Here is a 24,321-nt window from a genome sequence, read left to right on the forward strand (position 1 = left end):
AGTGACTTGCCCAAAGTCACACAGCTGACAATTGGCAGAGCCGGGATTTGAACCCCTGACCTCTGACTCCAAAGCCCGTACTCTTTCCACTGAGCCAGGTTGGAATTGGAGGAGTGGAGTGTGCGGGCTGGGTTGGAGTAGGAGATCAGAGCAGTCAAGGAGGAGGGAGAGGGATGATCTGAGTGCTTTAAAGCCAACGGTGAGGAGTTTGTTGTTAAATGCAGAGAGGGTGGGGAATCATTGGAGGTTTTTGAAGAATGAAGTGACATGGACTGCATTTTTTTTAGAAAAATGATCCAAGCACACAGAGTGACATTAGGACTGGAATGCTGAGAGACTAGGAGGCAGGGAGGTCGGCGAGGAGGCTTATGCAGAAGTCAAGGTGGGATATGATAGGTATTTGGATCGGCATAGTAGCAGTTTGGGTGGAGATGAAAGGGCAGATTGTAGCCATGTTGTGAGGTACAACTGAAAGGGTTTGGTGACAGATTGACTATGTGGGTTGAATGAGGGAGATGAGTTGAGAAAAATGCCAAAGGTTACGGACTTGAGATGGAGGAAAGTGGTATTGTCTATAGCGATAGGGAAGACGGGAGAGGACAGGGTTTGAAAGGGAAGATGAGGAGTTCTGTTTTGAACAAGTGGACAAGGGAAGTGACAAAGCAACTCTACTGTCTCCTAGTCCTTGCCCTTTCCACTGAGCTACCCTGCTTCTCCTGACATAACAATAGTAACTGTGGTTTTTGTTAAGCACTTACTATGCACCAAGTACGGTAATAAGCCCTGGGGTAGATACAGGATAATCAGATCAGGCACAGTTCCCGTCCCACAACTTCTGGCCCATGAGGTTCTGTGATACGAAGTTCCCTGAGTCCCCAGCATGGAGAAAACTTAGGGGTGACTCCTTCCAGAGAGATATGCGGTGACACCGCTGCACCCTACTAACCCCGGATGCAGCAGGCCACCAGCCCTACTGCTGACCTCTTTGGGAGGATCGGGAGACAAGGCCAAAACAAGCACAGCCCCAGCCACTCTGTCAGCACAACGCCAGAAAGGGCTTTGTGTGTCCATGATGTGGCTGGTTCTGCCCAGTCCTGTGTGCTTGCACCCCTAGGTGAACTTCCCTCAAAATAAGGTCATCTTCAAATTCGAAGGGAGTTTGCTTGCTGAACCCGGAGAATCTTTATAATAATAGCCGTGGTATTTAAGTGCTTACTCTGTGCCGAGAACTGTACTAAGCGCTGAGGAAGATAGCGGATCATCGGGTCCACACGGGGCTCACCGTCTACATAGGAGGGAGAACAGGTATTAAATCCCCATTGAGCAGGTGAGGGAACTGAGGCCCAGAGAAGTGAAGTGACTAGCCCCAGGTCACACAGCAGACAGGAGGCAGAGACAGGATTAGAACCCAAGTTCTCTGTCTCCCAGGCCTGTGCTCTTTCCAGTAGGCCATGCTTCTTATTATTAGGTGAGAGTCTCCCAGCAGACCCAAGAAACTCAAACTATGTGATCTGCTCTACTTCCCCATCTGCTGACTCGACAGGGAGGGTGAAAAACATCAGAATCGGGATCACCATTTGGATTCAAGAGGATTTTAACTCCACTCCAGCTGGAGATCTCTAGTTCTGACCTGTCTTTTTTAAAAAATATTTTGTATGGTAGTTGTTAAGCGTTTACTAAGCGTCAAACACTGTTCTAAGCCCTGAGGTAGACACAAGCTAATTTGTTTTGATGCAGTCCCTGTCCCGCATGGGGCTCTCAGTTTAAATAGGAGGGAGAAAAGGAGAACTGAGGCACAGAGAAGGTAAGTGACTTGCCCATGGTCACACAGCAAGCAGTTGGCAGAGTTGAGATTAGAACCCAGGTCCTCTGATCTGATTTGTTCCTAGGGTAGGAGAGAGCAGTGCATTCTGGGCATCACCAGTAATTAGACCAGCTGAGTGGACATTGGAGTCACAAAATGATTGTGACCCTCTAAGTACCGTTTAAGCCGTGACTACAGGAGACTGAAATCTCATTTGGGAATGTGGGTACTCACTTGTTTGTCCTTGCTGTTTTTATGCCCCAAATAAGTTATCGATTCCATTTGTAGCTTAATATTTGATACAGAACAGCTGAGGCATCCAGGTAGCACCAGCAAAAGGGAACTGGCCCAACTGTCTGGTGAGAGGGGGGAGAAAACTCACTTTCAAGTGGCTTGGAGTAGCTGGACTTGTTTCCCTTCTGGAGTCCTGGCCTTAGATTGGCTGCGTGAAATTCAAACTCACTTCCCAGTCACCTGAGCCGATACTGGTGTCAAATCCCCGCACTCTAGACCTGTCCTGAAAGCCAGAAGCCTGGGGCTCTTCTCCTCTGGGACCTCCAAGCTCCTGGGCTCAGCTCCTCTCCCTTTCCCATTCCCACGTTCCACACTTACCTTCTCTGGGCCTCAGTTCTCCCTCCTACTTAGACTGTGAGCCCATGAGGGACAGGGACTGCATCCAACCTTATTAACTTGTCTCTACCCAGCACTAGAACAGTGATTGACACATACTAAGCTCAACTCCGGAAGAGAGGCCAGGGTTGGCCAGCCACTAGGAGACAGGGCACACAGGCAGGGCCAGGGCTTAAGACTCTGTAGCCCCAGCAGTAGTTAACAGTGAATTTCTGTGGGCCCTACCACTGGGGAGGATCAGCTAGGAGCTTGAGTCAACCCCAGAACAGAGTTTTCAATAAGTCCAGAGCTTGACGGCTGGGCAGGGCAGGTGTGGCCATTGTTCCAGGTGAATTTGAATCCACATACCTATCCCACCTGTCCTACAGAATGACTGGGGCACACCCAAGTAACCTGAAACCAAAGGGCCAGAGAAAAGTCACTCTGAGGTGGGGCAGGTGGCCTCTTTTCATTCAATCGTATTTATTGAGTGCTTACTGTGTGCAGAGCACTGTACTAAGCGCTTAGAGGTGCTTCCTCCATCTGAGCCCTCTGACCTACTCCCTCCAACGCCACCAAGGAGAAACAACTTTTTTTATGGTATTTGTTAAGCGCTATGTGCACTGTACTAAGCATGGGGGTCAGTACAAGCAAATCGGGTTAGACACAGCCCAACTGGGGCTCACAGGCTTAATCTCCATTTTACAGATGAGGTTACTGAGGCCCAGAGAAGTTAAGTGACTTGCCCACAGTCACACAGCAGACAAGTGGTGGAACCGGGATTACTACCTAGCTCCTTCTGCATCCCAGGCCTGTGCTCTATTCACTAGGCCACGCTGTTTCACAATTGCTGGCCTGCTCCAATGGACCTGACAGAAAAGTTCAACATAGCCAGATCTTCCAACCCTTTAGAACACCGGAACCTGTACCACTTCATCAGAGCCGTAAAAACCCTTATCACCATCATAAATTGATTTTACTGTTACCCTTGTTTTCTTCCATTTTCCGCATCTCTCACCCACATTCTTAGGTTTTGACAAGGCCAAGAGACTGGAGACTAGTCTGAATGCCCATTCTTGCAAAGGGCTTTGTTCCCAGTAGGCGCTCAATAAATAATATTGCATCAGTGAACCAATGCAGAAATTGTGAGTCCTATTCGTGCCTTGGGAAAGGCTCTCCTAAAAACTGGCATCTTCAACAGCCCAGGCAGGAAACGTGTCTACCAACTCTGTTATACCGTCCTCTCCTAAGCCCTTAGTACAAACGGTAAGCGCTCAATAAAAACGATCAATTGCCCCTCAAACTTCTGCCGCTGAGGAATTTGTCTTCCCTCCCCACCTCTAAGCAGGACTACAGAATGAGTGCTTGCAGCTAGACACTAGGAAAGATTTCCTGATACTTGGGGGCAGGCAGGGGAGCTGGTTCCTGAGAGAGGTTGTGCACTGGAGCATTGGTGGAAGCCTTCTGGATTAGCTGAGGAAAATTTTCCGGAGTCTCACTCCTGATCAAGCAGTAGGAAGTAGGACGATTTATTTAGCATCCACTGCGAGTGAAACACTGCCCTAAATCCTGAATGAGAATATATGGGTGACATCCAGAGCCGGTCCCCGGCTAGAGATTGGGCTGAGTTTTGTCCTCCCTGAGAACCTGGCCACACTAGCCTGGGATCGACGAACACCTGTCTGCTGTATGACCTTGGTCAAGTCACTTAACTTCTCGGTGCCTCAGTTACCTCATCTGGAAAATGGAGATTAAGACTAGGAGCCCCATGTGGGACATGGACCTGACCACCTTGTGTCTACCCCAATGCTTAGAACAGTGCCTAGTACGTTGTAAGTGCTTAACAATTACCATAAAAAACAAAACAAAACCCTGATTCCTGATCTGACGACCGAGTGACATTACAGTAAGCTCGTTGTGGGAAGGGAATGTGTCTGTTCTATTGTTATATTGTACTCTCCCAAGCACTTAGTTCAGTGCTCTGCACACCACCATAAGCGTTCAATAAACACGACTGACTGACAAAAAATATGATTGACTGATGCCTCATTGCCTTCCGGAATCCCTCTGTCACTCCCACAACCTTAAGAGCACCTCTGGGGCTCCCTATTACTCCGCAGGAATGAAAACCTAGATGCACCCGCAGAAAATGGCACACGGCATCAAGCAACAGCTCAAAGTCTATCGGAGACACTGCCTTGGGGCTGTCGGATATGTTCTCCAAGAAAGCCAAAAACCATCACACTAACCTTTCCGCGCTTCCCCCTCCCTGAGAGTTCCAGAAAGCAGAGTCCAGGACGTCCGACAGGTGACCCCCAGGTTCTTGGCCTAGCACCTGTTTAACCCTCGGCATTTGCTCTCCTCTCTGGGGAGCAAACGGTGTCCTTTAAAGACCAAGGAGGTTGACTGGGTTGGGGAAGGCCCAAGGGGGATGCTGAATGGCTGGGTGCCAATTTCAGCCACGCAAGTACTCCACCCTGGGTGGGCAGGCGGGCCTCGACTTATTAAGGGTAGAACAGCAGGGCTCTTGTTTATTGAGAGCGGAGGGGTGGGCCTTGCTCTGCTGGGTCAACATTCCCTGGCAGAGGGCTGAACCCGGCTGAATGTTCCTTCATGATCTTCTCAGTTCACGGGCTGGGCCTCCGGCTAGCTCACTGTGGGCAGGGGAATGTGTCTGTTTATTGTTACACTGTACTCTCCCAAGCGCTTAGTACAGTGCTCTGCACGCCATAAGCATTCTGCACACGGTAAGCATTTAATAAATCAGATTGATTGCCTGACTGATCCCCTCCCAGTCTCCCAGAAGGCAGAGTCTGTCTGTCCATGACCTCAGCTCCCTTCCCCCTCCATCCAGCCATCTGTCCCGCACCCTGATCCCCTATTCTGGCTTGGTTTTCCAGAACAAGTCAGAAGGACAATATCCTAATTCACTTTCCTGCTGCCTCTTTGCTCCAGATCCCACTCCCGATGCCCATAAATAGCTGGCAGGCTCAGCTGGGGCTCGTAATTAGTTCCTAGTTTGTCCATAGTTAAGGCTGGGCAGGGGCTGGATCATCCCACCCCCAGGTTACCCCTTCCCACTCAAGTGCCAAAGGCCCCGTTATGTTGGATGGTCTTACCTCAAGGGCCCGAATTCTTCTCACTCCTGCAAGCGAGCCCTGGGGGTCCGGGGCCTCCCGCGAGAGCTGGAACTCAATCAGGAAAGATTTCTGAAGTGTCCCGTATCTCTGGCAGCCGTCTGCAACCCTAGCAGAACTGGAGGTCCTGGCTGCTGGATTGTTGTGTTTGAAGCAGAGGGCAAAGAGCAGCCCAGATGCCGTAAGCAAGGTGACCCGGGACTGGGTTTGTGCCAGCTTCCCAGTCTCTGTCAGCAGTGGCAGCTCCCTGCAAGGAGCCCGGAAAGGCCAGCTATGCTATTCCACTGGGGAATTTCATATTCCTTCTTGCCAGGGCCAGGGTTTGGGGGCCACTGGTGCATCTTGGGAAGTGTAGTCCTAACTGTAGCCTCTGCAGCCGGATTGTGGCAGGACGTGCAAGGGGGCTGAGGGTGAGGACTCCTGGGTTCTGATCCTGTAGCCCCACCAACTCACCGGAGACTCTGGGGCCACGTCTTATCATCTGCCATCTCTTGGGGTGCCTCTGCCCCTTGGGCTGGAATGTAGGATCAGTAAGAAAACGGGAGCTGGAAGCCAGGACTCTTGGACTCCAGGCAAGAAAATCAACGGCAGGTAACCAGAGCTAAAAACTCCAGTTATACGGGGAATGGCTTCAGGAGATAAGTGAGATAAACAATTGCCTCAGGCAGTCTCCCGGTATGAGGCAGCTTCCTGCAATCTTCCAAAGATGGTGGCTTTTTGGGACCTTCCAAAAATGGCAGCCACCTGGCCCCATCTCAAAAACAGCACCATACAGCTACTCTCAAAGATGATGGCCGAACAGTGGTCATAAATCGGGGCCCCAGGCCTAGGTGCCCAGAGATCTCGGTTAGTAGGGTAGCAGAAAAAAATACTCCACTATAGAATATTGCGATGGGGTGCGTGCATGCCCCCGCATGTCATGACAGTGTTCCATGGGTCACTGGGATCATTCCTTCCTGCCCAGCCTTGGGGTGGCAGGATATTGGAAGCCGGGCCCTGGAAAGGGCAGGGGAGGGTAGAGATAAAGGCCCGGATTTATTTCAAGCCTCTCAGCTGCTCTTTTCCTGCTTTGTTCACAGTCTCTTCTCTCTGTCTCTCTCCTCCCCAAGTAGATGGCTCTTCTTTGTGTTTGGAGATAATGACACAGAGTGAACTTTACCTAAGTGACCAGGTGTGGCTGGGAAGACTGATGCATGTCAGAAAGACCTTTCACCCCGTGCACACATGCCGTGTTTCCCCACTCCTCAAGAACCTCCAGTGACTGTCCATCCACCTTCGCATCCATCAGAAACTCCTCACCATTAGCTTTAAAACACTTGATCAACTTGCCCCCTCCTACCTCACCCCGCTACTCTCCTATTACAACCCAGCCTGAAGGATCATTCTCACTGTACCTTAATCTCATCTTCCTCCTTGATCTCATCTATCTCATCGGCCGAACTCTTGTCCATGTCCTGCCTCTGGCCCGGAATGCCCTCCCTCCTCATATTCGACAGACAATTCCTCTCCCCACCGCTTCAAAGCCTTACTGAGGGCACATCTCTTCCAAGAGACCTTCCCAGACTAAAGCCCTCTTTTCATTTTCTTTAATACCCTTCTCCGCTGCTCTGACTTGCTTCCTTTATTCATCCCCGCTCCCAGCCCCACAGCACTATGTACATATCTGTAATTTATTTATATTAATGTCTGTCTTCCACTGCAGACTGCAGACTCATTGTGGGCAAGGAATGTGTCTGTTATAGTGTTACATTGTACTCGCTCAAGTAATTAGTATTATTAATTGTATTTATTGAGTGCTTACTGTGCAAAACACTGTACTAAATGCTTGGGAGAGTATAACATCAAACACATTCCCTGCCCACAACAAGCTCACAGTCTAGAGGGGGAGACAGACATTAATAATAATAATGATGATGGCATTTGTTAAGTGCTTACTATGTGCAAAGTACTGTTCTAAGCGCTGGGGAGGATACAAGCTGATCAGGTTGTCCCATGGGGGGCTCACAGCCTTCATCCCCATTTTACAGATGAGGTAACTGAGGCCCAGCGGAGTGAAGTGACTTGCCCAAAGCCACACAGCTGACAAACGGCCGAGCAGGGATTTGAACTCATGACCTCTGACTCCCAAGCCCATGCTCTTTCCACTGAGCCACGCTGCACATATTTAAATAAATAAATTGCAGATATATACAGACACATAACATGACATGGTACAATGCTCTGCATGTAGTAAGCACTCAATAAATATCACACACACACACACACACACACACACGCACACACATCTCTCTCTCTCTCTCTCTCTCTCTCTCTCTCTCTCTCTCTCTCTCTTTCCATGCAGGTACCCTGGGACATTTGTTCTTATGGAAGCAAAACTCCACATGTCTCTGTTCAAAAAGTGCCCGATTCTGGAGCAGCCCATCTGCCTCAACTGGCTGGCTCTCAACAAGCTGCATTGCCTATGTTCTTTGCTGCATCCTTGAGCCATTCACTCGTCTTCCCGTTTTCCGTCCATTCACGCAACAGCAGTGGTTTGAACCTCCTGCTATTCTCCTTTCTCTGCCCATCCCACCTAGGAAAGCTACCCTGAGGAGAATATCTCTTTGATACTATCTTATGGGCTAGTGGCTGGCCCTTACGCCAAAAATGCTCTTCGCACATAGGAAGTGGGTATTTTTACATTAGGTGAGTCAGATGAATCTTTATAAGAAGCCGGATATGGCAACTGTTGTGGTTTCAAGCCAGATAGAAGCTTCTCAGAAAGGCCTGCTTCCTGCTTGTCTTTGCCCATGTGTTACCTTGCTTTTTATTTTTTATTTCTATTTATGGTGTTTCAGGTACTTAGCATTGGGGTAGATGCAAAATAACTAGGCTGGACACAGTCCCTATCCCACATGAGGCTCACAGTCTTAATCCTCATTTTATAGAGGAGGTAACTGAGGCGCAGAGAAGTGATTTGCCCAAAGTGGACAAATGGCAGATCTGGGATTAGAACCCAGGTCCTTCTGACACCCAGGCTCGTGCTCATTCTGTTTACTGAGTCATTCAATCATATTTATTGTTGTATTTTACTCTCCTAAAAGTGCTTAGTAAGTGCTCAATAAATACAATTGAATGAATGAATGAATGAAGGGCCATACTGATCATACTCAAGAGAAGCAGCATGGCTCAGTGGAAAGAGCCCAGGCTTGGGAGTCAGAGGTCATGGGTTCTAATCCCGGCTCCGCCACTTGTCAGCTGTGTGACTTTGGGCCAGTCACTTCACTTCTCTGGGCCTCAGTTATCTCATCTGTAAAATGGAGATTAACATTGCGAGCCCCAGGTGGGACAACCTGATCACCTTATATCCCCCCAGAGCTTAGAAGAGTGCTTTACACATAGTAAGTGCTTAACAAATACCATTATTATTATTATTATTATACTCCTTCTTCCTCTAGACTGTAAGCTTGCCGTGGGCTGAGAACATGTCCATTTGTTCTTCTGTACAGTGCTTTGGACACAGTGAGTGTTCAATAAATACAATTGATTGATTGATTGATAGACCTTTTAGAGGCCACACTGCTTCTACCTTCTTCTGAGGTTTCAGCTTGATCTCTGGCTTATGTGTAGATCTGTTTTCCACTTCCAGTTCTCTGTTCTTGCCTTTGGAGCTTTGCCCACCTCATCCTCCCTCACCCATTATGGTCTCTACTCCAGTCACATGTCCACTCTGCCTTCCCCACTGCCACCTCAGTGCCTTCTCTTAATAACAATAATAATGATGGCATTTATTAAGCGCTTACTATTTGCAGAGCACTGTTCTAAGCGCTGGGGAGTTTACAAGGTGATCAGGTTGTCCCACAGGGGGCTCACAGTCTTAATCCCCATTTTACAGATGAGGTAACTGAGGCACAGAAAAGTGAAGTGACTTCTTAATGACCTTTGTTCGCTCCTCAGTGCTCCATCCCTGGTCTCTCCAGCAGGGAATCTCCCTGCTCTCCCCTACACCTCCATACTCCCACTAATGCCTACCAAACCTATTTAATTGGGAATGACAGAGCAGATAATTATATAATCATAATAACAATAATTGTGGTAGTTAAGTGCTTGCTATGTGCCAGGCACTGTACTAAGCACTGGGGTGGATACAAGCAAATCAGGTTGGACACAGACCCTGTCCCACATGGGGCTCACAGTCTTAATCCCCATTTTACAGATGAGGGAACTGAGGCACAGATCATAATAATAATAATGGCATTTATTAAGCGCTTACTATATGCAAAGCACTGTTCTAAGCACTGGGGAGGTTACAAGGTCATCAGGTTGTCCCACGGGGGGCTCACGGTCTTAATCCCCATTTTACACATGAGGCACAGAGAAGTGAAGTGACTTGCCCAAAGTCACACAGCTGACAATTGGCAGAGCCAGGATTTGAACCCATGACCTCTGACTCCAAAGCCCGTGCTCTTTTCCACTGATCCACGCTGCTTCTCATAAGCGAAGTGATTAGTGAAGGTAATTGAAGTGACTTGCCCAAGGCCACCCAGCAGATGAGTGGTGGAGCCGGGATTAGAACCCATGACCTTCTGATTCCCAGGCCCGTGCTCTATCCACCGTGCCATGCGACTTCTCATCTAGGCCGGATGCGCGCAGGGATTCACCCAGCCTCCTGTAGAGTAACACAGGCCCCTGACAGCTTGTCTTTAAATCAGTCAATCAATCAATCGATCAGTGGTATTTTCTGAGCACTTACTGCGTACAGAGCTCTGGACCAAGCACCTATGAAAATATAATATGACAGGGTTGTAGATCATCAGTCGTATTTATTGAGCGCTTACTGTGTGCAGAGCACTGTACTTGTGATCCCTGCCCACAAGGAACTTGTAGTCCACAGACATTAAAATAGATGGTGAATATAAGGGAAATAGTAGAGTGTAAGGATGTGGACTTAAATGCTGTGGGGCTGGGGTGAGTGTCAACTTGCTTAAAGAGTACACAGCCAAGTGCATAGTCACTGCAGAGGGGAGGGCGGATGATGGAAATTTGTCTCCTTTGGTTTCAGTTTTCTGTCTACAAGAACCTGTGCACATGGTGAGTGCCTTTCTCTCTACCCTACTTGGGAGTAGCTTAGCAAATACTGTGGAGTGGCCTCTTCATTGTTCTCCATTTTTTTTTCTCCTCAGATCACAGGCTGGCGGTTGTTACTCTGGATTTTCGATCAAACAGGCCCCAAGATTTCCCTGTGGTGCTCTGGAACACCCTTCAATCGATCAATCAATTGATCAATCAGTCAATCAGTGGGCAGGGCACTGAATTAAGCTCTTGGGAAAGTACAGAAGAGGTAAAAGATGATCCTTGGCCTCAAGAGTGTACGCTTTTTTAGAGGAGTCAGACACAAGCTAATTTCCAGAGACGAGAAAAAGGTAGAATGGAAAGGTGGCGGGGAATAAATAAGAGCTTAAATAGCAGAATATTAAGTCGAACAAATTTTTACAGGCAGTTGTGAGTGCAAACTGCAGAGGTGGTAGATGGAAGGATGTGACTTGAGTAAAAGAAAAATAATTGGGGAATGTCTTATGGAGAAGGTGGGATTTCAGGAATGTTTGATGAAGGGGAATGCTATGATCTGGCACATTTGAAAGGGAAGGGGGTGATAGGCAGGAGGAAGGGTGTGAACCAGGGGTCTGAAGTGTGGGGAGGAGAGAATAAGGGAGAGCGAGAAAATGAGTGGAGAAAAATGGAGAGTGTGAGCGGGGTTGTAAAGGGAGAAGAGAGAGGATAGGTAAGAGGGAGAGAACTAATGTAGTGCCTTAAAGCCAATGGCCAGGAGTTTCTGCCTGATGAGAAGATGTATGGGTAATCACTGGAGGCTTTTAAGGAGTGGATAGAAACATACTTGAAAAATATTCTGGGCAGCAGAGTTAAGTATGGACTGTTCATTGTTGTAGCATAATCTCCCAAGTGCTTAGTACAGTGGTCTCTACATAGTAAGTGTTCAATAAATACCATTGATTGATTGATTGATTGAGAGGGGAGAGACTGGAGGCAGGGAGACAGTGAGGAGGCTGATACCATAGTCGGGTGGGGATATGAGTAGAACTGGGACCAGGGTGGAGTGGCGAATAGAAAGGGCAGGGCAGATCTGGGAAGGAAAAGCCAACAAAATTTTGCGGTGGAAGAAACAATGCATTTAGGGTCATACGTTGAACACCCGGAGAAGAGTAATGGTGTCGACTGCAGGTTTGAGAAAGATGAGGAATTCTGCCTGTGACATATGGAACATGAGGTGATTGCAGGACATTCACGTGGAGCTGTTCTGGAGGCCAGAAGAAACGTGACACTGCAGAGAGGAGAGGCTGGGGCTAGCGGGCTAGATTTGGGAGTCATCCACAGAGAACTGCTGGCTGCAGTCGTGGGAGCACAACTGCTCCCAAAGGGCCAGCGTGGCCCTGTGCTCTATCCACATAGGGAGTCAGAAGGACCTGGGTTCTAATTTCGGCTCCACCACATCTGCTGGGTGACCTTGGGAAAGTCACTTACTTCTCTGCGCCTCAGTTACCTCATGTGTAAAGTGGGGATTAAGACTGGGAGCCCTATGTGGGACAGGGACTCTGTCTAAACTGACTGGCATGTATCTACCCCAGTGCTTAGAGCAGTGCTTGGCACATAGAAAGTGCGCTTAACAAGTATCATAATTACTATTATTATTGCTTTGCACACAGTAAGCGCTCAATAGCAGCATTATGTAGCGGACAGAACTTGGGCTTGGCAGTCACAAGGTCACGGGTTCTAATCCCGGTTCCACCACTTGTCTGCGTGACCTTGAGCAAGTCACTTAACTTCTCTGTGCCCGTTATCTCATCTGTAAAAGGGTGATTGAGACTGTGAGCCCCACATGGGAGAGGGACTCTGTCCAACTCGATTTATTTGTATCCACCCCAGCGCTCAGCACAGTGTCTGGCACAGAATAAACACTTAAATACCATTATTATTAATAAATACAATTGATTGACACTATTTCCCTCCCTCCTCCTCCATAAAGCCACACTTCCAGAATCCAAAGTGACTTTATTGGCTAATTGCTTTGGTCTTCAATCCAAGGACACTTAGCAACAAAGGGACGGAGCATCTCAGGGCAAGGAAGAGGAAAGGTGGTCCCTCTCCAGAGTAGCTGACGTGCTGACCGAGGCTCAGGGCAGAAATCACCCTGCCAGGCCAGACACCCCGAGACTGACGAGACATCTCATTATTCTGAAACTCATTTTCCCTACCAGGTAGAGCTTGGGGCAAGGGTGAATCTTTATTGCTGTTTCCATCCGATGAGCCAAGACCGGCCTTACCAAACCATGAGCTGATCTGATACGGAGGCAAGGAGGCCCATTACTGCAGAAGCTAAACTAGCCTTCATCTCCTGTGGGGAACTAGGGGTCTTCATGTCCTGTTTCCCATGGTAGTGCATCGGGTGCAGTACCACCCTAGAAGTGGCTGCATTTTCACAGGTGGTGGTGGGGGTAGGGCGTGGGGTGTGTGTGTGTGTGTGAATTTGTGTGGAAAATCCTTAGGAGAAAAGGCCTCAAATGCCCAAGGAGGTGGAGGTAAATACCAGTCGGGCTATCCCGTTTGGGTAGCCAATAGCCCACAGGGGGATGGGTGATGAGTCCTGCATCTGCTGGGGTTTGGAGGTCTCTAGACTGTAAGCTCATTGTGGGCAGGGAACCTGTCTGCTAACTCTGTCCTATTGTACACCCTCAAGCACTTAGTGTAGTGCTCTGCACACAGTAAGTGCTCAATAAATACCACTGATCAATCGATTGATTGAGAGGAGGCAGGATGGAGAAACTCACAGGGAAAGGAGTTTGGGCTAGGGTAGGGAGAGAGGCTAGATTTACATTCCATCCTCTTCAGTCACATCCATTCAAGGGAGAGAACAGTTCACACAGCTGTTAACCCCATTTCCACTCCCCAAGGGAGCTATCTCGCTGGGCCGGGAGCACGACTCTTGCCCAGGCACTGAATATGGTGGTGAGGGTGGACCAGAAAGCAGACAATCTTCCTGCAAAATCCTAATACCTGCTGGCAGCTAGCAGGGAGGTGGTGATGGGATTTTAAGTCTCTTTCCCTAGAAAATCCTTGACCCTAGGCCTCATTGCTCTCCTTAAGAAATGACTTTGGTAGCCAGTGAGAGGCAACAAGAATCCCCATTGGCTGGCAGCAGAGTCCCACCTCATTCTTTTCCTAATGGCTGCTTACTGGCTCTGTCCCACCACCACTGCAGGGTGGTGGTGGGGACTCTTGACCCACCTTTGTCGTCTTGGAGACCCTGTGAATACCCCTGCTGTTACAATTCCAAAACCTCTCTGGGCAGCTGAAGGGGAAATCCAGTGATTTGCTCACCCTGACAAGTATCCATCAGCTGGGCCTGAGGAAGCTGGCCTGATCCCTTGGCTCTAAGCCCTCCCCAGTCAGAGGGGGCTAGACCACCACCCAGCTTCCTCATTTGGGCACCAAGCCCTCTTGATTGTCCTTACAGGTCGAGGCCAAAGTCATTCTGCTGGTGAAGAGTTGGCTGGATCTCCCCTTGACCTTTGACACAGCTCAAAGGCTCCATCCCAGGACTCCCATGAACTGAGGTCCCGGTGTCCGAGCTCTGGGAGGAAATGAGGGATGGGCCAGCCACCCTCTCTTTGTGTTGGAGGCAGGGAGGGGTGGTGGTGGAGGGGAGGATTAGGGGACGGAAGTGGGAGGGAATTAAGGGCTCCATGGGAAGACCTTACCTGGTCCCAATGCTCCCTCCGGCCCCACCGTGACCCCAGTCTGTCCAGACCTTGATCTTCCATCCGCCTGGGCTCACTCCATCACACCCAGGTGCCAGGGAGAAGCAGGGGAGGGGGACATTTGTTGGGGTAGATGTGGGGACATCTCCCTCACTCCAGTGGGCATGCCTGACTGGGGCCCGGGGCTGGCCGCCCCTTCCCATGAACATCCAGTTCCAGTAAAATCGCATACAAAAGATGCAGAATCAGACTTCCTCCAAACTTCCAGCAGTAGTGGGGCAGGGAGGAGGAGGAGAATTCTGGCTTCCTTCCTCTTCCCGGATCTCTCCGGAGCTCCTGGGGAGCGGCCACTAGTTCCGGAAACCGGAAGCCAACAGACTTATAAATTAAACCTTCCAGGTTCGGAGTCGGGGCTGAGCCCCGAGGCTGCCTGGGGAGTGGGCTGGGCCCTCTCCCCTTCAGGGCCCGCTAGGCAACCCCATGCATCAGAAGAGGCTCGGTGCTGCGGAAAGCTTCTGGGGAGCCCGGGGCCCCCGAGACCAGCCCGGGAGCCAGGATGGGTCGAGAGGTGCTGGTGGTGCCCCCTGCCCGTGTGGGGAGTTGGGATCCTGGGGGCGGTCTTCTCACTGCCCGCCCTAGTCCCCCTGCCAGGAGGGGTGGGTGAAGACGATGTCCCGTTTCTTAGCCCAGCGGGAGAAGACGGCCTTCTCGGTGATGAAGCGGTGGGCCCCACGGGGAGCCCGCTCGTGGGCCAGGTACATGCGACACTCGTCCAGCTTGCCGTTCTCGAAGTAGTGATAAGGCACGGAGGGAGGGCTCTTCTCTCTGTGGAACAGCGGGGAGAGGGGACGGGTCAACGGCCGGCCCAGGACTCCAACCGGATACCACTTGGCCGGAGGGGATGGGCCCTGAAGTCTGGGTTTCTGTCCTGGCTGTGTGAACTGGGGGTGCGAGGGGGGTTAGACACTACAAGTCTGGGGAGAGTGGGGGAGAGTCCCAGAAAGGTTTGATTGAGGAAGGCTCCATTGAAGGTTCACCAGTGAGGCCAGGGAATCCCCTCTTCAGTCTTGGGAAGCGGTACTCTTCCAGCCGCCCAGTCAGCCTCTCGCCCTCCCCCTCCCCCCGCCCGCCACCGGACCTGCAGTAGCCGTCGCTGACCATGCCGTAGACCACGATCTGCTCACACAGCTCCATCGCCAAGATCATGGTGAACCAGCCGGTGCTCAAGAAGGAGCCTGATTTCATCCTGGGAGGGACAGGCAGGCTCTCTCAGCACTGCCCTGGGCCCCCCAGTTCCCCCAAGCCCCAGGGTCACCCTCACATGCCTCACTGGGATCTGCTGTGGCTGACCTTCCTCACCAGCAACTCCCCCTGACACAGATTCCCAGGAAAAGCAAACCCCAAGGTAATAATAATAACAATAATGATGATGGCATTTGTTAAGTGCTTACTATGTGTGAAGCACTATTCTAAGTGCTGGGGGGAATACAAGGTGATCAGGTTGGCCCACGTGGGGCTCACGGTCTTAATCCCCATTTTTCAGATGAGGTAACTGAGGCTCAGAGAAGTTAAGTGACTTGCCCAAGGTCACACAGCAGACACGTGGCGGAGACGGGGTTAGTACCCATGACCTCAGACTCCCAAGCCTGTGCTCTTTCCACTGAACCACGCTGCTTCTCTACAGTACAGCCGATCCCACTGCCTGATTTTCAGAGGAATCGGCCTGATTTCTTTAAATTCCGAGGGGCTGGTCTTATTCTCACGATGGCTTAAACTCTAGGCCGGCACCTTCCACTTTGGAACAGGGGCGGCGGGGGGACCGAGAACACTCAGGAGAGCACTTTTCTATCAGTGCAGAGCTCCGGAGGCCCGGAGCACCTTTCCGTTGAAGCGGAGCACACGGCGGGCCCGGGGTGGCCCCGTGGCACTCACCGGTTCTTGCCGGTCTCGTTCTGGAAGACCTCGTCGCAATAGGTCATCATGTGGTCGGTGAGGGTGTAGAGCTGCAGCCCAGGGTACATCTCCTTCACCTTCAGCAGGGTGCGGTAGGTGGAGCCCCCCGCAACCCGGCTCATGTGCTTCCCGGGCCCCCACACCACGTACACCGTCTCCCGCGACTGGCCGAAGAAGTAGGACTGGTTGCGGAGAAGCAGGGGGACGCTGGTGTGCGAGACCACCCGCAGGGTGCTGCGGTTGCCCACGTCCGCCTCGTAGCCGGCCGTGGGCGCCTGGTTCATGCGCAGCACGCACTCGGTCCTGTCGATCTCCGGCCCCCGCCGGGAGCCCAGCATCTGGCCCGAGCTGGACACCACCGCGCAGCGGCCGCACGGGGAGCGGACCAGCGGCTGCGGGGCAGAGAGGGATGTTAGCTGGCCGGCCGCCTCTCCCGGCCGCAGAGGAGGGATGGTGCCTCCCTCTCGACCCAAGAGGTGCGGCTTGGGTGGGCACTCTCGCGCGGGCAACCGAGAGACCGGCTGGTGAGTGGGAGAGGCCCAGGGGGCTTGAGGGGGCGTGGAGGGGGGTCAGCCCAGCCTTGGCCAGTCTTCCTCCACCCTAGCTCCAGCTGTCTCTCCTCTGCCTCCTAAAAGGGCACTATGGGAGGAGGACTTTGATCACAGCAAGAGAGGATGGGATGGGAAGTATCAGGAAGAAAGTTCCTGCAAGAAGAGGGAGATGCTGAGCCAGGGCATTTGGAAAAGTCCCTGCCCCAGAAGCTCTTCACTAATAATGATAATGATGACACAACTTTTTAAGCACTTACTATGTGTCAAGCACTGTAATAAGTGCTGGAGCAGACCCAAGATAATCAGCCCCATAGGGGGCTCATAGTCCAAGTAGACTGCATTGAATCCCCATTTTGCAGATGAGGGAACTGAGCCACCGAGAAGGGAAGTGACTTGCCCGAGGTCACGCAGCAGACGAGTGGCAGAGGAAGGGTTAGAATTTAGGTCCTCTAACCCCCAGGCCTATGCTCATTTCCCTAGGCCATGATGCTTTTCAGTAAGACAGACACATCTCTTTCCAGAGGCAGGAGGAAGCAGTGGTGCTACAAAGGGGCAGACGGGCTTTCTAGGGCCAAAGCTGCATGAGGGTCTCATCACCCTAATCTGGAGGACATCTGCCCAGGGGTCTGGAGGCAGGCAAGGGTGACCAGCTACTGAGCTCCAGAATTGCCCTGGCACTAATGACATCACACACTCACACACACGCCACCCACCTACCCATCCCAAGGAGCCCCACCCCTAACAGCTGGGAATTTAGCTGGGTTGTGAGTTTTACCTGTCTGCTTCCTCCCATCTACTAATAATGGTAATAACTGGTACTTGTTGAGTGTGTATCATGTGCCAAGCGCTGTGCTAAGTGCTGGGGCAGATATGAGATAATCATTTTGGACACCTTCCCTTTCCCACAGGGGGCTGTGCGCCAGCCTTCATTTCCCTCATCCCCACCCTGCCCCCCACCCCCTTCTCATCACCCACCATCACCACCCCCAGCTTCGGCCAAGACTTTGGATCTTTCTGTATCCGTGGCCGGAGCTTATTTACGGCTATCGAAGCCTAGTACCAGGCAAAACCCTAAAGGGCTGGGAGTTTGACCCAAAATGCTGACCTTCCCATCGGGAACGCTGCTGTAGCCCTGGAAGCGCAGGGGGCCGGGTACGGTGGGCCAGGGGCGGTCGGGCTGGCGCTGCGGCTGGCACACGTGCCAGCAAAGCCCCGAGCAAAGCTGGCCGCAGAGTAGGACGTACAAGGCGGTGCCGACCAGGAGACACAACAGAATCAGAAAGAGGCGGCCCTGGAGGAGGAAGGAGGCAGCATGGGGGTTAGCGTCACAAACACCGGGCATTCGTTCATTCATTCAATCAAGTTGATTATGCGCTTACTGTGTGCACTATACTAAACGTTTGGGAGAGTATAATACAATAATAAACAGACACAGGCCCCTGGAAAGGACTCCCAATTTCCAGGCCCAAAACCAGACCACAGTTCCCAGACAGAGCCCTGACTGGGGACCTCCAATGGGAGTCCTACCGACCACCTCTCTGGGCCACTGTCCACCAGGCTGCAGCAGGGAAGGCTTTGGGGGCTCTCACTCTCTCTGCCACACTTTGTCCCTCTCCCCTCTGCATACTGCCTTCTTCCTCTTTGCTGTGCGGTTCTGGGGCACGTGATCTGGGTAAACAGAAGCCAGAAGAGCCAGGAGTCAAGGAACCCTTGAGAAGGGATCCCATCACCAACCGCGTGACAAATCTGCTTTGTTGACTTTATGCAAAACTGCCCCCCTCCACCTACTTGGGCTCACTTCCTCCTCCACCTCCTCTTCCCCATGCAGCTCGGTGAGCTACTCTTTCCTGCCTGCAGGCCCCGGAGATTTTCTCCCAAACTGCTGCCCCTCAGAGCCCTCCCAGCCAACCTTCTTTGTCATTCCCCAAGCAGAGCCTAGAACTGACCGCATGGCAGGTCTGCTGACCGTCTGTTGGCCTTCTCCAGCCCGTAGGATCAACCACCAGCTGGTGGGGGGAAGGGTACTGGCAGCTCACCCCCAGCCCCTCCCCCCTGCCTCTGATCAGAAAGCAGAGCAGGGAGCTGAGGGCCTGCCCTCCTCACCCCTCCATCCTCACCCCTCCCACCAAGGGCTTATTGAGGACTTTGCATCTTTCAACAGGAGCGACAACTAAAAATTGGCAAAAGAGGATGCGACGTCGGGGGTCCGATATCTGGCTGGGTCGGCTAATGGTTGGGCCAGCTAACAGCCGGTTACGTGGTTGCTACAACCACAAGAGTTAAAATACGGTATCCGTAATCCAGCCTGGCCTTTAGCGGAACTAAATATAACCATCCCCACTCTCTCCCTCTCCCTCCTCCACCCCCAAAGCCTCTGTCTACATTACTATCCTCAGAATTTCCTCCCCACTTCCAGGGATGGGGAAAGCGAGACCCTACGGGAGGGAGGAGCTGTGGGTGGGACCCGTACGGGACTGTGGACACAGGAAGAGTTCTCGAGCCACAAGAATTTTGGAGAATTCCGGTAGACTGGTCCTGGGCCTCTGGACATATGGTGTGATTTTCTCTCTGACCACGGGCAGGAAATGAAGGAGCTAGGCCGGAGGAAGCAGGGGGCTGGGGGTTGAGGGGGGGGGGGGGGCGAAGCAGAGGCCAAACAGCTACAGGATCATTCCTCTTCCAAAGCAGGGGCTCTGGCAAGACCAGAGATTCACGCGGCAGCCGAGGGCATGGGTCTTTCTCTACAGCCTGCGACATACTCCCTCCAACCACCTCTGATCTCCCCCAGGCTCCCCACATACACCCTAAGGGAAAAGGGGAAATTAAATAAAAGCCCCCAAAGCATAAACCCAAGCGTGCTGACCTCTGTAGAGCCCAGAATGTTTCTCTGTGTCTGTAGTCATCTTCCTCTTCTATGTTTACGTTTCTGCCCCAGATTTTATATGTCTACGTTTGTGGGTCTGTCCCGTATCTCCCGTGAGGCCTTCTTCCTCCTCTGCTCCCCAGCCCCCCGCTCACAGCCTGGTCCTGGCTGGCCCTCTCTTATCCTCCTGCTCAGTCAGCTGCCCACGTCAGCTTTGCAGACTTAGAACGCAGAAGGGCTGAGCCCGGGTCTTGGATTCTCCTCCAAATCCAGATGCTCCGCCTAGGCCCCGCTGACCAGCACACTCGGTCCCTCCTGGTTGGACACTGGGCCCAGGACCCAGGAAGAGGGAGAACCAGAGCCCTTACAAGGCTGGGAACCCGGAGTGCCCGGGTCCCTGATCTCTGGCCCTAAGAGGCCCTCGTAGTCTGCCCGGCTGCTGGGCTGGAGAAAACCCCCACCAGCAACCTCCAGGAAATGAAGAAAATCCATTTTTCTCCTGCAGGGGAATTAAAAGGTTCAGTCCTGGTCTCCTTGGTGATTAGGAACTTCTCCGAGTTTCTCTCTCTCTTTCTCCACCCCGATCACCCTCTGCTCCGGCCAACCATCCTTCCTTTCCGCGCCAAGGACCTCTCCCTCAGCCTCCCCAACTTATCAAAGCGGGACCAGGGTGACCCCAAATCATCATCATCATCAATCGTATTTATTGAGCGCTTACTATGTGCAGAGCACCGTACTAAGCGCTTGGGAAGTACAAATTGGCAACATATAGAGACAGTCCCTACCCAACAGTGGGCTCACAGTCTAAAAATCCTCCGTGGGCGAACAGGGCACCCCAGATTCTCGATTGGCAAGGAGACCCCGGTTTCTCAGGCTTCCCCCGGGCTTTCCCCAGGCTCGGCCCTCTAGGTTACTCACTCTTGTCTTCATTCTTCAGTCTGTTATCCGGCGAGGGCGTCTCTCTGGAGGGAGCCCGGCGAGCAGGACCTGCCGAAGTCCCAGGCACAGCAGCGTCGGTGAGAGGGTCCCCCCTTGTCCCCCCGAGCCCCCTGCCCTGCACGATCCGGGCCCTATCAGATCAATGAAACCCCCCAGCAAGGTTCCCGCCAGATCTGGGACCACCGCCTCTGCCCTCCCCTCTGGGAGGCCCTCGAGGGGCTCTCAAGCTTCCCTTCCAGGCTTTGGGGAGGGGGCCAGGCCAGGGTCCGTTATCTGGGCTTTGCCCCAAATCAAGCCATCTCCCAAAGGGGAGCAGGGCCCACAGCCGGCAGGCCTGGCTCCTGACCCCCGAAGACTGGGGCGCCCCATTTCTGGAGGCCCGCCCCCTGCCCCGGAGGAGGGGCGTCTCCCTAGTATTCCCGCCACCCTGGCCACCAGCTCTCTGGTCCCTCGCATAAGGGGCCAGTCCTCATAGTGTCCTGATAAAGTGCTGGTCCATTCCTTCCCTCTACCCCCCCATAAAGGGCCAGTCTAGCCCCCATAAATGGCCAGTCCACTCCCTCCCCCCCCCCCCGCAAAAGAGGGCCAGTCTACCCCTCCCATAAAGGGCCAGTTCACTCCCTCCTACCTAAAGGCCCAGGCCACTCCCCCGCTGCCCATAAAGGGCCAGTCTACTCCCCCCAATATAGGGCCAGTCTATTCCCCCCCAGCTTTAAGGGCCAGTCTACTCCCTCAATACAGGGCCAGTTTGTCCCCCCCCCCCTCCCCCCCATAAAGGGCCAGTCCACTCCCCAGTGCTGAGTACAGTGCCTGGCACATAGTAAGCGCTTAACAAATGCCATTATTATTATAATTGTTATAAAGGGTCAGTCCACACCACCCTTCCATAAAGGGCCAGTCCAGTCCCCAGCGCTTAGTACAGTGCCTGACACATATTAAGTGCTTAACAAATACCACAATAATAAAAACTATTATTATTATAAATGACCAGTCCACACCACCCTTCCATAAAGGGCCAGTCCACTCCCGCCTCCCCACAAGAGCCAGTCCACTCCCCAGCGCTTAGTGCAGTGCCTGGTACATAGTGAGCGCTTAACAAATTCCATAATTATAATAGTTATTATTATTATAAAGGACCAGTCCACGCCACCCTTCCATAAAGGGCCAGTCCACTCCCGCCCCCCCTCCAAGAGCCAGTCCACTCCCCAGCGCTTAGTGCAGTGCCTGATACACAGTGAGCGCTTAACAAATACCATAATGATAAGAGCCAGTCCACTCCCCAGTGCTTAGTGCAGTGCCTGATACACAGTGAGCGCTTAACAAATACCACAATGATAAGAGCCAGTCCACTCCCCAGTGCTTAGTGCAGTGCCTGGCACACAGTGAGCGCTTAACAAATACCATAATGATAATAGTTATTATTATTATAAAGTACCAGTCCAAGCCACCGTTCCATAAAGGGCCAGTCCACTCCCCAGCGCTCAGTGCAGTGCCTGGTACATAGTAAGTGCTTAACAAATACCCTAATGATAATAGTTATTATTATTATAAAGGGCCAGTCCACTCCCCAGCGCTTAGTGCAGTGCCTGGTACATAGTAAGCGCTTAACAAATACCATAATGATAATAGCTATTATTATTATAAAGGGCCAGTCCACTCCCCAGCGCTTAGTGCAGTGCCTGGTACATAGTAAGCGCTTAACAAATACCCTAATGATAATAGTTATTATTATTACAAAGGGCCAGTCCACTCCCCAGCACTTGGTGCAGTGCCTGGTACATAGTAAGCGCTTAACAAATACCATAATGATAATAGCTATTATTACTATAAAGGGCCAGTCCACTCCCCAGCGCTTAGTACAGTGCCTGGTACATAGTAAGCGCTTAACAAATGCCATAATAATAATAGTTATTATTATTATAAAGGGCCAGTCCACTCCCCAGCGCTCAGTACAGTGCCTGGTACATAGTAAGCACTTAACAAATACCACAATGATAATAGTTATTATTATTATAAAGGGCCAGTCCTCTCCCCAGCGCTCAGTGCAGTGCCTGGTACATAGTAAGCGCTTAACAAATACCACAATGATAATAGTTATTATTATTATAAAGGGCCAGTCCACTCCCCAGCGCTCAGTGCAGTGCCTGGTACATGGTAAGCACTTAATACCATAATGATAATAGTTATTATTATTATAAAGGGCCAGTCCACTCCCCAGCGCTTAGTACAGTGCCTGGTACATAGTAAGCGCTTAACAAATGCCATAATGATAATAGTTATTATTATTATAAAGGGCCAGTCCACTCCCGTGCAGTGCCTGGTACATAGTAAGTGCTTAACAAATGCCATAATGATAATAGTTATTATTATTATAAAGGGGCAGTCCACTCCCGTGCAGTGCCTGGTACATAGTAAGCGCTTAACAAATGCCATAATGATAATAGTTATTATTATTATAAAGGGGCAGTCCACTCCCGTGCAGTGCCTGGTACATAGTAAGCACTTAACAAATGCCATAATGATAATAGCTATTATTATTATAAAGGGCCAGTCCACTCCCCAGCGCTCAGTGCAGTGCCTGGTACATAGTAAGCGCTTAACAAATACCCTAATGATAATAGCTATCATTATTATAAAGGGCCAGTCCACTCCCCAGCGCTCAGTGCAGTGCCTGGTACATAGTAAGCGCTTAACAAATGCCATAATGATAATAGTTATTATTATTATAAAGGGCCAGTCCACTCCCGTGCAGTGCCTGGTACATAGTAAGCGCTTAACAAATGCCATAATGATAATAGTTATTATTATTATAAAGGGGCAGTCCACTCCCGTGCAGTGCCTGGTACATAGTAAGCACTTAACAAATGCCATAATGATAATAGCTATTATTATTATAAAGGGCCAGTCCACTCCCCAGCGCTCAGTGCAGTGCCTGGTACATAGTAAGCGCTTAACAAATACCACAGTGATAATAGTTATTATTATTGTAAAGGAGCAGCCCACACCACCCTTCCATAAAGGGCCAGTCCAGTGCCAAGCCCCCGCGGCCCGCTAAGGGGCCAGCGCATCCCCGGTCCCCGGCCGGGGAGAGGTGCGGTGCTGTGCGGTGCGCTGTGTCCCGGCAGGTTGGGGGAGGGGCTGTCGTTGTCCCCCGGGGGTTGGGGGCCCCGGCTTTGGTTTCCTACCGGGCCGGGAGGTGGTTCCGTGTCCGCCGCTGTCCATCCGCTACTTGGCCCCTCTCCATCCCCCAGGGGACCCAAGGGGGACCACCCAGGGGGGACCCCCGGACACCGGGACCCGGGACCCGAGCGCCCGCGGCCCGGGCCTGAGGCCGAGGGGAGGAGCCGCACGGAGGAGGCCCGGCTGCCTGGGTCCCCTCCTCCCCATCCTCCTCCTCCTCCTCCTCCCCTCCCTCCACAATCCGGCTTTGTCGTTCTCAGCATTTTCCCTCCATCTGGACGGACACACACACACACGCACAAGCAGGGTGGCTCAATGGAAAGCCCTCCTGAGAGCTCACCTCCTCCAGGAGGCCTTCCCAGGCTGAGCCCCCTCCTTCCTCTTCCCCTCCTCCTCCTCCCCTCCCTCCACAATCCGCTTTGTCGCCCTCAGCATTTTCCCTCCATCCGGACGGACACACACACACAAGCAGAGTGGCTCGATGGAAAGCCCTCCTGAGAGCTCACCTCCTCCAGGAGGCCTTCCCAGGCTG

The 24,321-nt window shown here is 51.8% G+C and overlaps 2 protein-coding genes across 5 annotated transcripts in view; both read right to left on the reverse strand.

Annotated features, from left to right (window-relative positions):
• Positions 1-14,375, reverse strand: part of ST6GALNAC6 (ST6 N-acetylgalactosaminide alpha-2,6-sialyltransferase 6) — a 35,869-nt gene extending 21,494 nt beyond the window's left edge. The window contains exon 1 of one of the 3 annotated variants that reach the window (XM_038744690.1): positions 14,304-14,375. The gene's annotated coding sequence lies outside the window, so the exon portion shown is untranslated. Of the gene's footprint in view, positions 1-1,216; positions 1,243-5,532; positions 5,658-14,303 lie in introns of those variants that run through there. The other 2 variants (XM_038744692.1, XM_038744693.1) reach the window with 2 other exon arrangements.
• A 548-nt stretch (positions 14,376-14,923) lies between these two features.
• Positions 14,924-23,864, reverse strand: ST6GALNAC4 (ST6 N-acetylgalactosaminide alpha-2,6-sialyltransferase 4). 2 transcript variants are annotated; one of them, XM_038744688.1, is made up of 6 exons: positions 23,795-23,864; positions 20,589-20,657; positions 17,913-18,098; positions 16,236-16,648; positions 15,442-15,549; positions 14,924-15,128 (listed from the first exon to the last, which is right to left on the reverse strand). In XM_038744688.1, the coding sequence occupies exons 2-6, from the start codon at positions 20,598-20,600 to the stop codon at positions 14,939-14,941; spliced, it is 909 nt and encodes a 302-aa protein (XP_038600616.1). In that variant the 5' UTR covers positions 20,601-20,657; positions 23,795-23,864; the 3' UTR covers positions 14,924-14,938. The 2 variants fall into 2 exon arrangements, with proteins under 2 accessions (XP_038600616.1, XP_038600617.1); XM_038744689.1 differs by lacking the exon at positions 15,442-15,549.
• Positions 23,865-24,321: the final 457 nt, after the last annotated feature.

The sequence above is a fragment of the Tachyglossus aculeatus genome, chromosome 4 (assembly GCF_015852505.1).
Source record: "Tachyglossus aculeatus isolate mTacAcu1 chromosome 4, mTacAcu1.pri, whole genome shotgun sequence".
In the NCBI taxonomy this organism is placed as follows: domain Eukaryota; kingdom Metazoa; phylum Chordata; class Mammalia; order Monotremata; family Tachyglossidae; genus Tachyglossus; species Tachyglossus aculeatus.

Bases quoted from the DNA above. Each gene is read 5' to 3' on its own strand.
- ST6GALNAC4 (XM_038744688.1), bottom strand. The intron at 16,649-17,912 runs GTCAGCATTTTG...TCTGCCCCGCAG, and splicing joins GCAGCGTTCCCGATGGGAAG to CCGCTGGTCCGCTCCCCGTG. The intron at 15,550-16,235 runs GTGAGTGCCACG...TGTCCCTCCCAG, and splicing joins AACGAGACCGGCAAGAACCG to GATGAAATCAGGCTCCTTCT.